Source organism: Thalia democratica, chromosome 1 (assembly GCF_965202585.1).
Source record: "Thalia democratica chromosome 1, ktThaDemo2.hap1.1, whole genome shotgun sequence".
Lineage (NCBI taxonomy): Eukaryota > Metazoa > Chordata > Thaliacea > Salpida > Salpidae > Thalia > Thalia democratica.
This window is the reverse complement of record NC_139165.1, coordinates 52,226,356-52,242,884: the sequence shown is the minus strand read 5'-3', so window position 1 is coordinate 52,242,884 and position 16,529 is coordinate 52,226,356. Positions and strand designations below refer to the sequence as shown.

Below are 16,529 nucleotides of genomic sequence, written 5' to 3'. Positions count from 1 at the left end.
TGGCCACATTAGTGGCTATGTTAAACCGTGGGGAGGGTTTTTTCTAGAGGGTAGCTATGCTACATCTAGACTAAAGGGGGATTTATAATTTTAATTAATATATAAGTTAAATAATTTTAGATTGTTAGTAAAACAAATATGGAAAGTAATACATTTAAAATCTAAATCTTACTAAACTTTGTTTTCTATTTGTATTAAAAAAAAGTCTTAAATTTTTCGATAAATAACTTATGTTTTAGATTAATATTTCTTTTTAGATATTGTGATACTACGAGTCGCCTCTTATTCATATCTAGTTTTAAATATTTTTATCGATCTTTATCTCAGACTTAGGAAATAAAAAACGATTAATGCATTATATATTGTCAAATTTATATCTAAACTTTATCTGTTTAATATTTTTTGTTTAATACTAAAACAACTTCAGGCGATGAATAAAAACATTAATGGTCTAATATGTAAAACATATATTTCAAAAAAAAGTGCTTATACAAAATATATATACTAATACAATTACAACTGAGTTCATTTAAGATACTTACAAAACTGACACCATAAACAAAATAAAAACTAGAGGTTTTCAAAGTCATACAACATTCTGAAAAACTTTTATTTCCAAGAAAATGTTAATTTTTACAAAGTATTTTTATGTGTTGAAAAATTTACTACTAAGTAGAAGAATTTAAAACACTTTTCAAGATAGCATAAATTATGTTTAAAAATGTTTAATTAAAAAAATAAGATAGATGCGATTTAAAGATATCGAAACTTAATTATGCTAATTAAACATTGCAATTTTATTACGATACAAAAAATAAAATAAAGTTTGAAAAATTTAAATATTACGCTATATTTAACTCTAATTAATAAAAGAAGAGCTTTTTTTAATTCTCAAATACAAAGAATACCAAAGTTATAACTTTTTTGCAAATATAAAAAACTTATATGTACGAAGTAGGAGTGTAAATTTACTATAAAATACTTAATACTAGTAGGAAAAGTAAATGTTTAAATAAAAACAAAACCCATTTAGTATCTAACAAAACTTTAGCTTAGAAAAATAAAATATTCTTCTTCCAACGTAGATTAATTTTGGTCAAATATATATTACAAGAAAAATGATCAGTCTGAAAAGTCAGCTAACTCTTCATCAAGGTTAACATCAGAGGCGTCTATATCATCATCTAAGTTCATATTTTCTATGTCTAACTCTAAATCCTATAAGAGTTATTATAAATTTAAAAACAATAATAAAGAAGGTGTGAACTATATTTTTAAGTCAAGAACATTCAACCATTTAAAACAACTAAACCATAAAATCCAAAGACATTTTAGTAAAATAATTTTCATTATTTCTGTTAAAGAAATTTTACTTTTATCTGGCATATAAGACAAAATAAATTTGTTTAATTATATTTTTAGATTTAAAATGTATCTTGGTTTAATTTTAAATATAAAAGAGTTTTTATAATAGTTACTAGATATTTAATACAAATTATATTTATCTTTTTAGGTTGGAAACAAGCTAAGTAACATTTCATCAAGATGAACAAAAATCACATTTCAATCTTAAAAACAGTTTTTTTTGTTCTAAACGTAATAATTTTTTTAATGTATATCAACAAAAAAAAAAGCATTAAAAATAATGTATAATTTTTTAAGATATAATTCATAATCATAAAAATTATTTTAGTACTTGGCTCTTTGTGTTCAAAATAAATTTACTTAACATTTTTTAATCTAAAAAAACAACTCTGAAAACATATAAACAATCTTATAGGGTGATTTAATGAGCAATTTGCATTCGGAAAAATTTTTAGTAAGATTTACGTATATTTAACTAGTCGTTTAGATTATAAACTAACACTGTAAAAACATTAAGTAAGCTAATATAAAGCAATTTTTACGACGATAGGTGATTCATAAAGCTTTAACTTACGCTTTGGAAATTTGAAGTACTCAAATTTAGAAACTACTTTTTAAGTTTAATCTTTAAATTAAGATGTTTTTTTTTGAATGAATTTTAATCTTTTGTAGCTAAAATTATGATCTAAATAGTTACTTGTTGATATATTTTTAATAAGTCACTATCTTTTTTTAATTCATTTGTTTGAAAGTATTTCATTGTTTTGCAGACAAACTAAAATTATATAACAATCTTTTTTTTTTAATTCTTATAAATTTAGAGGAATATGTTTTATTTAACAAGCGAATTTTAGGCACGAGTAAGAGAATGGCATATAAATGAAATTATATTTACAGAATTTTTATCAAAATTTAATTTACTTAAAATGAATAGTGTTCTTATTCAAGTAAATAATTTTAAATATTAAATAATAAACAGCTGTTTTTTTTGACAAATTAGATTTTGTAAGTTTAGCCAAACTTAAACAAATGTTTAAAACATTAAGGGGTGCGACTAAAACAGGAATCATTTATAAAAAATATAAATAAACGAAAAATCAACAATTACATATATACAAAACAAAGCTTAAGTACGCTTTTTTGATCAAACAACAAGTTCAAGCAAGTTAATAAAAAAGTAACATTTAAAAATTTAAGCATGTCTTATAAATATAATATTATATTTTGGCTAGTAATAACTAAATAGGCTTTAAAAAAAGTCAATTTTATTCTACTAAAGCAATAATAAAATATGCTGTAAACTATACATTTTTAATAGAGTTACAGCTATCTAAAATTAGTCTAACTAAAAAAAAACTAAGCCACCACCTTATGAAACCATCTAAATAACATTTTTCTAAATATGAATCTTACCGAAATGACATAGATATTTATTGTGATGTTTCAACCTAAAATAACACGTTTTATATAAGATTCAATTGATCCAAGTATACAAAATAAATTATTTATCTTTAAGTTTTTAGTAAATCTATATATAAACTGATAAATCATTATTTTTTGTTTTCGACAATGTTAATTGCTTTTATACATAATTTTTCGACAGCTGCAAACTTTAGAATATCATCTAACTCATAAAATAAACCTGAAAGTCATCATTTTGTTGATTGGACTGCTGATGGACGGGTGATGTTATTTCAAATGATTCGGTCGTGCTTGCTTCTTGTTCCTCCGCTGAGGCTTGAGCTTCCACTGCTGCTTGGACTTTTTCATTATTTTCTTCTATGGGCTCGGGTTCCTGGTAAATATTACCGAAAATTTATGTGTAATCAGCAAGTATCAAGTAAAAAAACATAAACTGTTTATATACAATCTCTAAATGTTAGATTTCTAGTAAAATATGAGTTTCGTTCCTTCAATTACTACATTTAATTTTACAAAAAAAATTGTGAAAAAGCTATACCAAAAAGTTAATTGAAGTAAATTATTTTTATACAACTAAAAGTTATAAATGAGATTGACACTTTATGTTTAGTTGCGTATTTTAAGCTGAAAATAAAACTTGAAATAAAAATATTGTTATTTTCTGTAATCTTTAAACATTTATAAAATACTAATAAACAAACGTTACTTAAATATAAAGATGTAATCATCATTAAACCCACCAAATAAACGTTATCAAGTAATTGTAAAAAGCTACTAAATGATTTGCAAAAAACAGCATAACTTCAGCTGTAAAGAAAATGATTAGAAGCAAAAAACTATTATTTACTTTTAAACATTCAAAGCTAAAAAACTAACATCAAACACACACAAAAAAACTAAAGTTCAAGCTTTTTAGTAAAACACATATAAAAGTTTTAGTACAACTGCATATATCTAGCCTATAAAACACAATATATTTATATTTTTAATGCTTTGCTTCTACATTTTTCCATAAAAAAAGGATTTTAGTCAACACACGATGATCAACCCTAGTTTTGATCTAAAATTGTTATGAACTAAAAGAGAATAAAACCAGGTTTTCGATTACGAAAACTGAAAATTAATAACCATAATATGAGAAGATTTCACAGCATCTAAAATATACTTCAGTTTAAGTTTATGTTAGATCTTTTAAATTTAAAATAAATACAAAATCTAATATTTTGTGATCAAATTACATAAATATTTATTCAGTTTTTTGTAAAACGTTTACAGGCAACAAATTTTAAAAATCGAAATAAGTTTATAAATTTAATTTTTTCAATTTACTAACTTTAAAACTAATTAAATAAACATTGAAGTATCAGTTTATACTTATTAGTTGGTATATATATATATATATACCAACTAAGTGGGCTCAGTTGAAAGTGTTTAAGTTTAAACATTAACCTTATTTTATATATATATATATATATATAACTTCTGAAAAATAATGATTAGAGTGTTTTGCATATAAGTATATAATTTTATAAAAAACTAATTAACATAAACTAATAAGTATAAATTGATACTTTAATGTAAATTGAAATAAAAAACACCGCTTAAATTTGTGGTTATACAAGTTAGTAAATTTTTATATTTAGGAATAACCAAAACATGCACATAATTTTAATGAACAATTTTAATTCCTACAAAACTAAAATAATTCGGTGTGAAAGTAGAAACAGTAATGATTACCATAACCACTAAGCTACTAAAAAGCAAACATTCTGTGTTAACGTCTTTTTACAAGTTAGCTGTGTTAAACCAAATCAACCAAAGCCTTTAAAATTTAATCATTCTATATACCATTTCAGGCTCATCATCTGTTAATTGCACTTTTTCTGTTAATTCTTCTTGGACTTCAACTAAATCTGCAGCTTCTACTATTTTTTCTTCCTCGACAGCTTCTATTTCAGGTTCAACCGTTTCTGCAACATCCTCTGATTTTTCCACTTTTTCAACTTCCTCTGTAACATCTGCTACAAACTCATTTTCTTGATTTTTTTCTTCTGCAAGTTTTAGAAGTTCTTCAGCAACCGGAGATTCTTCAACAATTGAAGATTCTTCAACACCTGGAGATTCTTCAACTTCTAGCGATTCCTGATCGCTGATGACGTCAGCCTGACGCAACAAATAAACAACTCAAACTCATTTTGAAGAGTCATTTTACACTTCATGTTAAATTTTTAAAAACTAAAAACAAGCACAAATAAAGAAAAAGTATTTTTTTCAACATGTAACACTAAAACACTTAGTAAATTCTATATTAAAAATATATTACTCGAATTATTTGAACTTTAATTTAACTATTCTAAACTTTATACAACTTTTATAATCCTCACCTGCTTATCTTCTTTATCAACGTCAACCCAATTGCTCATTTCGTCAGAAACATCTCTATTTTCAGGGCGCTAAAGAAAAATTACAGAAACTTTTTAAATTTTACTCTAAACGTACTTACTAAAGACATTGAAAAAATAAATACTCTAATGAAAACAAACCAAACAACCAAGTTATTACATAAATTATGTATTATGAACTTCTTTCAAACAAATCAATTTATCAATTTTTTGCATCTTTAATTATGAGATACAATAAAGCTGATAGCTATATTAAAACGTTGATAGTTGCATAAATGAACTAATTACTCACAGGAACTTCTGAGTATTTTGATGCAGGTTCAGAAACAGTAGTTTTTTCGAGGAACTTTTCAGCAAGCAAGCTTTGATTGAATCCAGGAAACAAATTGTCGTACTGATTTGGATCTGCCAAGCCCTCTGATGCTTTCTTATTTGTGGCCATAAGTTGAGTTTTCCATAAAGCCAACACCCTGGATTGAAAAAAATATTAAATTCAAAAAATAAACAAGTTTATTAATTAGACCAGTACAAAAATTTTCTAGCTAATTTAAACTCATAATTATTCCAATGAGATGAATTTCTTAACCAACGTAGTATAAAATATATGATTTGTGTGGTGAGCTTTATAAATAAGCTGTAAACAATACTTACCTGCTAATTTGACTAGGAGCGTATGTTCGTGCAAAAAAAGCTGCTTCAGGGAGTCTACCAGCGCCTATGAGCAATTCAAGGCACTCATTCTTGCCTCCAGTGATAAAGTTACTCAAAAATGCAACATTTATCTTACCTAATATTATGTATTCTTGTTTAAAATTGTTGAAAAGATATATTACTTTATGAAACAGTTTTTCACAAAAATTATCTCATTACAATTTATAAAAAAAAAAATTGTTTTAGGTTTGGTTATTATTCTTGTAGTACAAAACAGACCGTCAGCTTTGGCTTCAACGGCAAGTTGTTTCATCATGTCTTTGTTACCAGCAGATGTGGCAAGCAACATCAATCCGCCAAAATCACGCGCTTCACTTAAACATCTCTGTGCCAATTCAAAATCGTTTTTGCTCGTTGCAAGGTCAGCTAGTTGCTTCCATTTTTGCTCCGACTGAAATTTAGCTTCAAACTTATTTACAATTTCAAAAAAAGTTGTAGCAAAATAGTAGCTAGGACTTTACTTCACCATACGTTTATGATAAATAGTTTTAGTTTACATTTGCATATAAAATTTGAAAAACTTACGTCAGATTTCTCAGCAAGATCTTTAGCAATTTGTAAATTTCCTAGATTAAGAGCCAACTCAAACTTGTGTTCAGGATCAGCCGTCACTGCCATAGCTTGTTCTTTAAAACCCTTAAAAGTATTGTTTTTAAATAAAATGTAATTCAAAAACAATAATAAAAATTATAATTTTATATTTAACAAATAAACTTTTAAAGTAAAAAAAAATAACTTGTTTTTGGAGAAAATGTGCGACTCTAGTTCGTTGTTCTCTTGGAATTCTAGGCAAAACAAGATCTGCATTATCAAAATCACTGCGCATAACAGCAGTCTGATATTCCAAAACTGACAATAGCAATTCGTAACTGACCTGTTTAACAACAACATTATTAAATTTATATTTAAGCAAAATAATACATTTTTTGTTAATGTGTTTATTCAATATTAGTATTATTTAAAACTAAATTCATTTACGTAAACTGCTTACCACAGTCAATTCTTTGTCCCCAAGATATAGCCGGTTTTCATTTGGAATGTAACCAAGAATGTACAATGTTCTGTTTTAAAAAAAATAAGTAAACATACAGCTTATACAGAAGAATTTACCAGAAAGTAAAATGGTAACCTGTCAAGATGTGCAACAGTGACAATTTCTCCACCAACGTAATAGTTGAGTCTGTTTACGGAGTTTGTATAAATGAAGCAATCACCAACCCACAGACCAGTTTGCACAACTTCTTCGAATTCATTGATATCCTGTTTTTATTAAAGCTTATTTATACTATTTAAAACTTTAAAACAACTTCATGATTCACAGCTTTTCATATGTTTTAAAATAGTTACTTTTAACTAAAGTATTTCAAACGAAAGAAAAATAACAATTTTTATTTTAATGCCTATCTGATTTTGAATATTTTTGTATGAAATAAAAATACTAACATCATCAAATGCATTACTAATTCCATCTTCATCAACTAATTCAGGGTTATCTTTAGCTTCGTCAACCTTATTCTGGTCGTACCTTAATATATAGAAAGATTCGTCAGTTGCTATGCAGCACAAATCACCGTTGTCTGACCAAAACACCTAGAAAAAATGTGTAAGTTCTAAAGAGAAATGTATATTGTCATATTTTTTAATTATTATATATAAAAAAGAAAATATTACTAATCAAAAATTTGGACAGAAAATAAAAATTTATTAGGTACATTTATCATACTTTAGAAATTATAAATAAAGCTTATTTTGAATAGCATTTTGGATAGATGAATATTTAAGTCCTTAGATATAAGAGACAAAATTAAATTTTTAGTGAAATAGTTTAATTGAGCCAACTTAGAAACCTATTCTAGATAACTAATTACTTGTTTATTAAATATCATAAGTTAGTCAAGACTTTTTGTATCTGTATTTTGTTCATGAATATAGTAGAATATGATAAGTATTATGTTATTAAATAAATTTTATTTTTGAGCTCTTCAAAAATTATAAAAAATAAGACTAAATTAATTATAAATAGTATCATCACTATTAAGATTCAAACTTAAACACATCTATATTTAAGGTAAGTAGTAAAACATTTCAGGTAAAATGTAAAACTCACATTTTTTGGAGTGATTTCAATCCGCCTTATAAGGTCTAAAGTCTCCCAAGAATAGAAGGCAAGACCTTGACTTGTTTTAACTCCAAGCAGAGTACCAGCATAAATTCCATGTGCACCAAAATCAGGTTTAAATGCACGTTGTTCTTTGAAGTTTTTGTATACTTTAATTGTTTGATTATTTTCTCTGACAGCATATCTGAAATCATAATAAATACACACATTATATATTTAATAAAATAAATAAATAATATTTCTAAGTGGAAAAGCAGAGCTAGTCAATTCTAAATTTTGTTATTCTTTTATAATGCTTCTCAATTGTTAAAACATTATGATAAGAATAAAACCTTAAAACTAAAAGCAGGTTTATTTATGAATAAACTGGGCCTAAAAAACGTTTCTAAAATAGTTTTTGTTTTTAAATTTACTACTTATGTTACTATCAAGATTTAAACTTTCATAAACATTATCGACAACATAAATCTTACAGTACCTTACAAGTTTGATAACTTAAACAAATATTTTTTAAATACTTTAGCAATGTTATAATATTACAAGCTGGACCAGTAGAATTTTTTTATTAAATAAAAACTAAACATTTATTTATAGAGTATAACACTTTGGATCAAAAACTTACTCAGAGGAATCAGTTCCCCAAATGAACTCCAGAGCTGGACCGTAGCTTTTGTTTCGAAGTGCCATAGCAGTATATATAATATATTCACCATCTCCACAAACAACAACAAACCTAAAAGGCAACAATTTATTATAAATTTAAACTTAAACAACACTTTTTAAACTTCTTACTAGCATAAATTACAAAAACACTAGTATACTGTGAACTATAACTGTTGATTGAGTTTGCAGGAAATCAGTTTGTTTTATTAAAGTTTATTTCGGATACATTTACTAAATTACATGATAAAAAAATATTAGTTAAATAACTATTCAAAATTTAAAGCTAATCGTTTGCTAATAGAGATCCTAGCGAAGTAAGTTCACGTGATATAATAACAAATTTTCACAGTATTCTATTTTTTATTAAACTAACATATTTTTCTTCAACTTTTGAAACATAACGTTTCTTCAATTCCAACGAGGCTATGCAAATCCGAGAGATACTCTAGATTTATCAGTATCTCTTGAATTTGTATAGCTCTGTTATGTTATGAAAACATGTTAGTTTAATAAAGAAAGATTACTGTGAAATGTTGTTATTATTAGTTAAATATAACTTTTTAATTTATTTAGTGTAGTAGTAGTAAAAAATTTCTTTTCAATTAATTTTCATTTTTAAATTAACTAATATAAACTACTTTTTTCATAATAAAGAGTATATAATTAAGTCTTATAACCTCCCATTTGCATTGTGTTTCAAAGTTTGAGGATAAATTTCACAGCTTCCTAGATCTTTTACTGATAGTTGCAGTCTTTCACCATCTTTGTATTCAGAGCCTAAATAAAAATGTATAACTTATTAGCTTAATAAAGTGTAAAAATAAAAAGAACAAGCAACTTAATGGAATAACTCTAAATAATTTTACTACTACTAAAAAGAATATATCAACAGAAATTATTACCAAAGGTATTGAAATATTTAACTACAATTTACACAAGAATGTATAACTATGGTATTAACATTAGAAAAACTTACTGTTTACACTCCTGAGATTTGCTTGTTGAATTTCTGAGTGTTTGGCCCAAATAAACTTCCCGTTGTTGTCCATTGACATAGCAGGCTCTTCCCTACCAAATTTAACCATTATACTGCCCTCATCATAACCAAACGCTACATTGTTTGAACCCTATATATTACGAAATAATATTAAATTTTAAGATCCCTTAACCAAAAATTTTAGACATAAAACAAAAAGAACAAACTATAAACTTGTATTTCAAGTTTTTTTTTTTATTTGTTACCTTAACGCTATGAAAACTTACTCATGTACTTGTATAAATTAAACATGAGACTTTTAGTACACTTTTTAAATTCTGAAATTTATTTAATTACAGTAGTAAACCTTTCGAGACTGATGGAAAACTAACTTTTAAAACTGCGCAACACCAAACTCTATCCATGCTGTGGTTAAGGGTCTTTTGGTAGCGGTATGTGTTGATATGCCATAATCGTACAGTAGCTATTAGTTTAGTTAATTTAAATCTTTTCCAAAAATTGCTAATTATAAAATTTATAATTATAATAAGAATCGTCTATTTTAAAAACTTTAATTTTCTTTTTAAAGTTTGTATGAGATCGAAGAATTTAAATTTATATAGTTCAAATATAAAAGTAAACACTATATTCTATTTTCCTTGCCTTTGATCCACATTTACAACTTTATTTATTTATTCATACACTTACGAAGATTTTCATTGAAAATTTAAAATATACTGATACATTAAAGTTTATTAAGACAAATTTTACTTACAATCTTCAGATCCAGTAATAATGATAGGAAGTTCAGGATGGAAAGCAACGCAACCAACGTTTTGAGAATGGCCTTCTAACGTTTGTACACAAGTTTTCGTTTGGTAGTCCCAAATTTTTGCAGTACAATCATCAGCACCAGATATAAGGTATGGCTTATCTCCTCCAGTATAATAATCAAGACAGTTTACACCTTTAAATATTAGTAATAAGGTAAACATCAAAAATTTTAAAACCTTGTAAAAGATAATTGAAATAAGCGATATGTACAATACATTTTAAAATTATGGTACATTAAAAAATATAAATCTATGAATCACATTAAATTTAAGCTACTTTTAAACAATTACTACTACTAAAAATTGATAATAAAGTAAAATATAGATAACATTTTAAAAATTAAAATACTTTAATACAATATTCTATTTGTTTTACAGTAGTGATTTTAAATCAAAAAAAAGTATATCATTTTATAATCAACCTTTTTCATGGCCCTCCAGTGTAAAATTAGGAGTAGAGGAACCTAAAGACCACACTTTAATATGTCTGTCAAGTGAAGCACTAGCAAACTGATTGGTGTCTTTTGGGTTAATGACAATTTGCATGACATAGTGGGAATGACCTTCAAAAACTTGGACACACTCCCATTTCTTTTCCCAATTCCACAACTTAATAAGCATATCATCTGAAAATTTGTAAAAAAAAGTTAAATTAAAAAATAAGTCAACAAATAAAAACAATAAACAACTAATAGTATGAAACATATTATTACTATTGGATAAAACATTACCTAAATTACAAACATTATAAGTTATTTACCACTGCTGCTTAGAAGAAGAGGTTGTGAGGGATGCACTGCCAATGATCTAATATAGTCAGTATGAGCGTCAAATGCATGCACTCTTTCTAGTGTGTTATAATTATAGACACGTATATTCATATCATCCTGTTGATAGATAAGATATTTTGATACCCACATTAAAAAGTCAACGGTTAAACAATACTTGAAACATAATAAATTAAGTAAAAAACTTATTATTTACTTCAGTGCTTTGTTTAAAACACTAAGGTAGACATACTTTGTTAGCTATGTTTTAAAGATAAATGGTACAATAATAAAAAAAAATTCTAAGCTTGTATTTCTGTGAAACAAATTTTCTGTGGATTTCTACTTTTTAAAAGTTTACTTACTTGTTTTAAAACAAATAATTCACTGTATAACTGCTTTATAAAATTAAGCTAATATAAAAAATAATCAAACCTCAAAAAATAATATAAAGTTATCGCTAATATTTACAACATTTGTATATGACCTTTCTTTACTATCAGTATTTTTGTAAAACTCCAGTACTTATTTTTTAAATTTTTTTAGATACCAAGTATTATAATAATCAAAGAAGAATGTACTGTTGCAGATCCTATGAAATATTTTAAAAATATATACTTCAATGTCATAAAACCAAAAAAAAAATAAATGATATGTCTAAGAAATAAGAAGATAAAAAAATTCATATTTGCATAACTTATAAAAATAACAATAAAAACAATATAGTTTTGGAGTTTTTTTTTTGGTCTTTAAACTGCAAATTTTTCAAAAAATAAAAAACAGCACACATGAAGCTTATAATTGCACATATAAACAAAAAAAATTTGATTTAGTAAATAATATTAAAATTTAAATATAATACTCTATTTGTGCTATTTATGTTTTTTTTTAAGCTTTTTAAATTTTTTACATGTTTTCCTTTGTAAAAAGTAACCTATAACACTTATTTGAAAACCAATAATAAGAGATTTTAAAGGGTTTTTTTCATTTTGACGGTTTTTTTTTCTGGAATCAGCTTATGCTAATTCTTAGAAATATATATTTTTTTTAGTTTTACAGCATATAAAAAACTCCATTTAGTGAAAAGAAACTAACCGATCCAGCAACAACCCAGTTCTTCCTAGGAACAAACTTTGCTGCTCTTACAGGTAAGTCACATACTTCAAAAGATTTAATTTGAGTTTGATTTTCATGGTTCCAAATGTTGACTTTTCCTGTAAAAAATCAAACACTAAGTTTTTAAATGTCTTTAAAATTACAAACTCTTTAATCTAAAAGATAAAACTAAAATATTTTTTATTTGTTAATTAGATGAAAAATAACTTGCTAAGTAACTAACCAACATATAAAGATACTAGCATCCATGGTTCTGTTGGATGTAGATCAACAGATTTTACGCGATCTGATCTAGATGACAACTTTGTTTTCACATCAAGTCGAAGTGGCTAAAATTATTAGTATTTTTATGTACAAAACTGTCAACTATATACAAAAGGTTTAAAGTTATTTTACAAACAAACTTAAATTCAAATCAAATATTTGATATTTAACTATTTTAAGTACACTAACAGTTGAAAATAGTGCTTAATTTAAAGTTAAATAATTGTTGTTATAGTAATATATAAATAAAACAATAAATTCACAAACTGCATTGGTACAACTCTAAGGCCAAAGATGATGTGAATATCTTTTTTTACATAAAAACTAAGATACCAGTTGCTTCTTACCGTACTTTACATTCAAAATATCTTATGAAATATAAGTAACAAAAGTTTGAAAATTTTAGACACCTTATGAAATGCACAAACAAAATAAGCAAAAAACACTATTAGGCTAAAAATGTATAAAGTTTTTTATAAAAATGTTATATTTTTTTTAGCTATAAATCTCAAATTTTTAGGAAATTTTGTTTGTAGTATTTACAAAGGCCAGTAACATTTTTTTCTATATAATAAAATTAAATTTGTATGTTAAAAAAAATACCTTATAATATCAAAATTCCGTTTGACAGGTTTTTGAAATTTTATAAAGATTGGACTAAAAAAGTTTTCTAAACTGCTAAAAGGGAATTTATATCAAGTTAAATAGTCCTTTTTTTGCCTTTTAAGTTTGTTTTTCATATGGAACCTTTGAAAATCTGAAACTTTGACTGATTATACTTCACAGCTAACCTAATTCTTTTTAACGGGTAAAAGCAAATGGTAGCTAAGTTATTTATGTAGAAATTAACAATAGTGATATACCCCTGCCTCTTTTAACTATATTTTGTATAAATGAATTAGTAAAAATAAAAAGAAAGTACAGCTTATGTTTAGAGATACTTTTAACTTGCTTAAATTTACTTTATTGTCAGTTTATGTAAAAAAAATAGCTCTGAAATGATTTTTTTTTGGGTCCACCTTGGTTTTTACAAGTTGATCTTATTTTATAGAGTTTTATCTGAGCTATCAGAAATTTTTAACCGCTTGAAAAAATTCTTAATTTAATCAAAGTAATTTTTGAGATATGAGCAATCAAAGTAGGTGACCTCAATAGGTTCCTAATGGAAGGCACAAACTAAAAACGCAAAAAAGACCATTTCACTAAAAATATATCTCCTCCTTCATTTTTCAAACAATCTTCTTCAAATTTTCACAGAAAGTGTATTATCAAATTTTTAAAAAGATTAAATGCAGAATTTTTTTAATTTTGAAAAATAAGATTTATTAAAAAAACCACCTGTTTTTTTGTTTTTTTAATCTAAAATTTTTATTTTTTAATATTTTTTAAATTCCAGTATTCAAAGTGTTTTAAACTATAAAAGGAAAGTATCCTGAAAGTTTGAGGTCTCTAGCTCAAAAAATGAAGGATAAGATAGATTTTTAGTGATTTTTTAAACTTCCAATAAAATTGACCCAAAAAATTTGCGGTCCATATGTTTGGATTGGAAACTTTTTATAAAAATTACAATATCTCAAAAGTTTAATAAGATTTTTAAATTCTATAAAAACTGGCTTGTAGTTTGTACTTCAAGCTTTCATATAAGATCCAATAAAAATTACCCCCTATGCCCTTATTTAAACAATATCAATGTAATTTTAAAAGTAGTATAGACTTGTTAGAATTAACATCAAACTTAATTGTATAGGAAACTTTTACTTGTAAGCTTAAACTTAAGAATTATATTTTTAGCTAAAATTTCTATAGTAAAAGTTAACTGTTCAAAAATATTGGTTAAATCGTTTGCTAATAAAAGATCCTAGTGAAGTATCTTCACTGGAATATAAATAAAAACATAAATAAAAACAAATTATACAGTAATCTTCCTTTATTCTACCAACATATGTTTCTGTGTGTCAACGAATCAACACACTTCAACTGGGTTGTTAATAGGAAAGATCTTTCCTATTAACAACCCAGTTGAAGTGTGTTGATTCGTTGACACACAGAAACATATGTTGGTAGAATAAAGGAAGATTACTGTATAATTTGTTTTTATAGTAAAAGTTATAAACTTTATATTGAAGTCTCAACTATTAAGTAATTTAAATCATTTTATATGCAATAAGTTTTTGTTATCTAAAATAATTTACTTACCATTTTGAATAGACTTCTTGATGTTAATTACTTTATAAAAACTTCTTCAAAAAAAAAAATTAATTTAAAATATAGTTTAAAGTATATCTTAAACTACTTTCTTTTTAAGTTATAAAAAACATTATTAATACTTTTCATATTTAACATTGAAACTTTCAGAACATTTATTTTACAATCTTTAACTATCTTATTACTTCATTTCCATAAGTACGTCTAAAGATGTTCATAAAACTATATTTAAGAGTAATAAATTTTGTTTGATAATTTATTAAACTTTTTCTTAAGATTTTAATTTTTACTAGGTAGCCAATCTTTTAGTCAAAAATCTATCCAGAGTTATCTTGAACCTTTTTAATCCTTTTAAAAAAGAATTCAATTAATTAAAAAATCAATAAAAACCTAGTTTTTAAACATTTGGTTATTAAACATAATAATATTGAAACTGGAAATATTCAAGATCTAGGAAAAAAAGGACTAAGATTTTCAAAAAATCTTAAAACTATCCTTAAAATAAACTGGCCTGGGTCATTTTAATTACTTATAAATGTTTCAAACCTGTGTTATCTTGAGATTTTCAAAAATTTCAAACTGTCCTGAGTTATCCTGAGTATACTTTGTATACTGAGTATGTGGCAATATTGAAATATCATTTTTTTTGTCTAATTATTGTCACTAACAAACTTTAATACAAACCAATGCTTAAAAAAAACTGATATTTATGTATTTATCAGATGTAAATGAAGAAAATTATAAATTGATGTGATTAGGTAACAGTAATGAAATTTTTAATCATATATAAAGCTATAGTCGTTTTTTTAATAGACAAATAAAGGTGTTTTTTTAAGGTTTAGTTCAGATAGTCTTGAAATCTCTAAAACATTAATTAAAACTATAAAAAAAATATGTATACTAGATTGTAACAACAGGTCTGCAAAATTTTAACTGTATTTATGTTTTTCAGATTACATATTTATAGATGTTCAGACAGATGTAAAATTTTTAATATATTAGTTAGAACTCTAAATAACAAATATATACTAGATTGTAAACTCAGCAACAGGTCTGCAAAATTTCAACTGTTTCTAAAAAGAATTGTTTGTGTTAAAGAACTTAGGTAATGACCTAAACTTTGAAAATAACAAATATAACTATTTCTGATGTAAGATACAGTTCAGGTGGATGTAAAATTTTTAATACATTAGATGTAGCTATAAAAAACTAATTTATACTAGATTGTACACTCAAAAACAGCTCTGCAAAAATAGAACTTTTTTTTATAAACAATTGTTTGTTTTAGGAGCACTTAACCTTATTTTGTTCAGTCTAATTTTGTACAATGAAAAAAACAGCCATATACCAAACTTATACTTTAATAAGAAAAACCAATCAATAAATATATAAACCAATGTATATACTTTGTGTCAAAATAAAAAACTTTCTTCTGTAATAAGAATTTATGTTGATAGCATCTGTTAACTATATCTCAAGTTTTTTGCAGTTTATTATTTACTGAAACTCTAATCACTTAGAAATAAGAGACTTCTTCTAAAAGACTATCAAAAGAAAACATTAGTTATTTTGACCTCTTTGATTTTATTACTCTAAAATTTAAAAAATTTTAAATAGTTGAGTTTAACATAGAAAAACAAGTTTTATTTAGACATGACTTATTTAAAATTGATTTAAATGTCAATC

At 24.9% G+C, this 16,529-nt stretch overlaps 1 protein-coding gene across 3 annotated transcripts; it reads right to left on the bottom strand.

Moving 5' to 3' along the window:
• Nucleotides 1-556: 556 nt before the first annotated feature.
• On the bottom strand, nt 557-14,881 carry LOC145830986 (coatomer subunit beta'-like). Of its 3 annotated transcripts, XM_082938308.1 has the most exons (24): nt 14,835-14,881; nt 12,598-12,703; nt 12,354-12,472; nt 11,252-11,378; nt 10,914-11,117; nt 10,434-10,625; nt 10,051-10,142; nt 9,659-9,809; nt 9,360-9,459; nt 8,642-8,752; nt 8,008-8,203; nt 7,344-7,490; nt 7,030-7,160; nt 6,892-6,961; nt 6,637-6,774; nt 6,426-6,536; nt 6,120-6,291; nt 5,841-5,976; nt 5,482-5,659; nt 5,172-5,240; nt 4,636-4,950; nt 3,008-3,160; nt 2,779-2,813; nt 557-1,218 (listed from the first exon to the last, which is right to left on the bottom strand). In XM_082938308.1, the coding sequence occupies exons 1-23, from the start codon at nt 14,835-14,837 to the stop codon at nt 2,796-2,798; spliced, it is 3,039 nt and encodes a 1,012-aa protein (XP_082794434.1). In that variant the 5' UTR covers nt 14,838-14,881; the 3' UTR covers nt 557-1,218; nt 2,779-2,795. The 3 variants fall into 3 exon arrangements, with proteins under 3 accessions (XP_082794434.1, XP_082794433.1, XP_082794435.1); XM_082938307.1 differs by lacking the exon at nt 2,779-2,813; XM_082938309.1 differs by lacking the exons at nt 2,779-2,813; nt 4,636-4,950.
• Nucleotides 14,882-16,529: the final 1,648 nt, after the last annotated feature.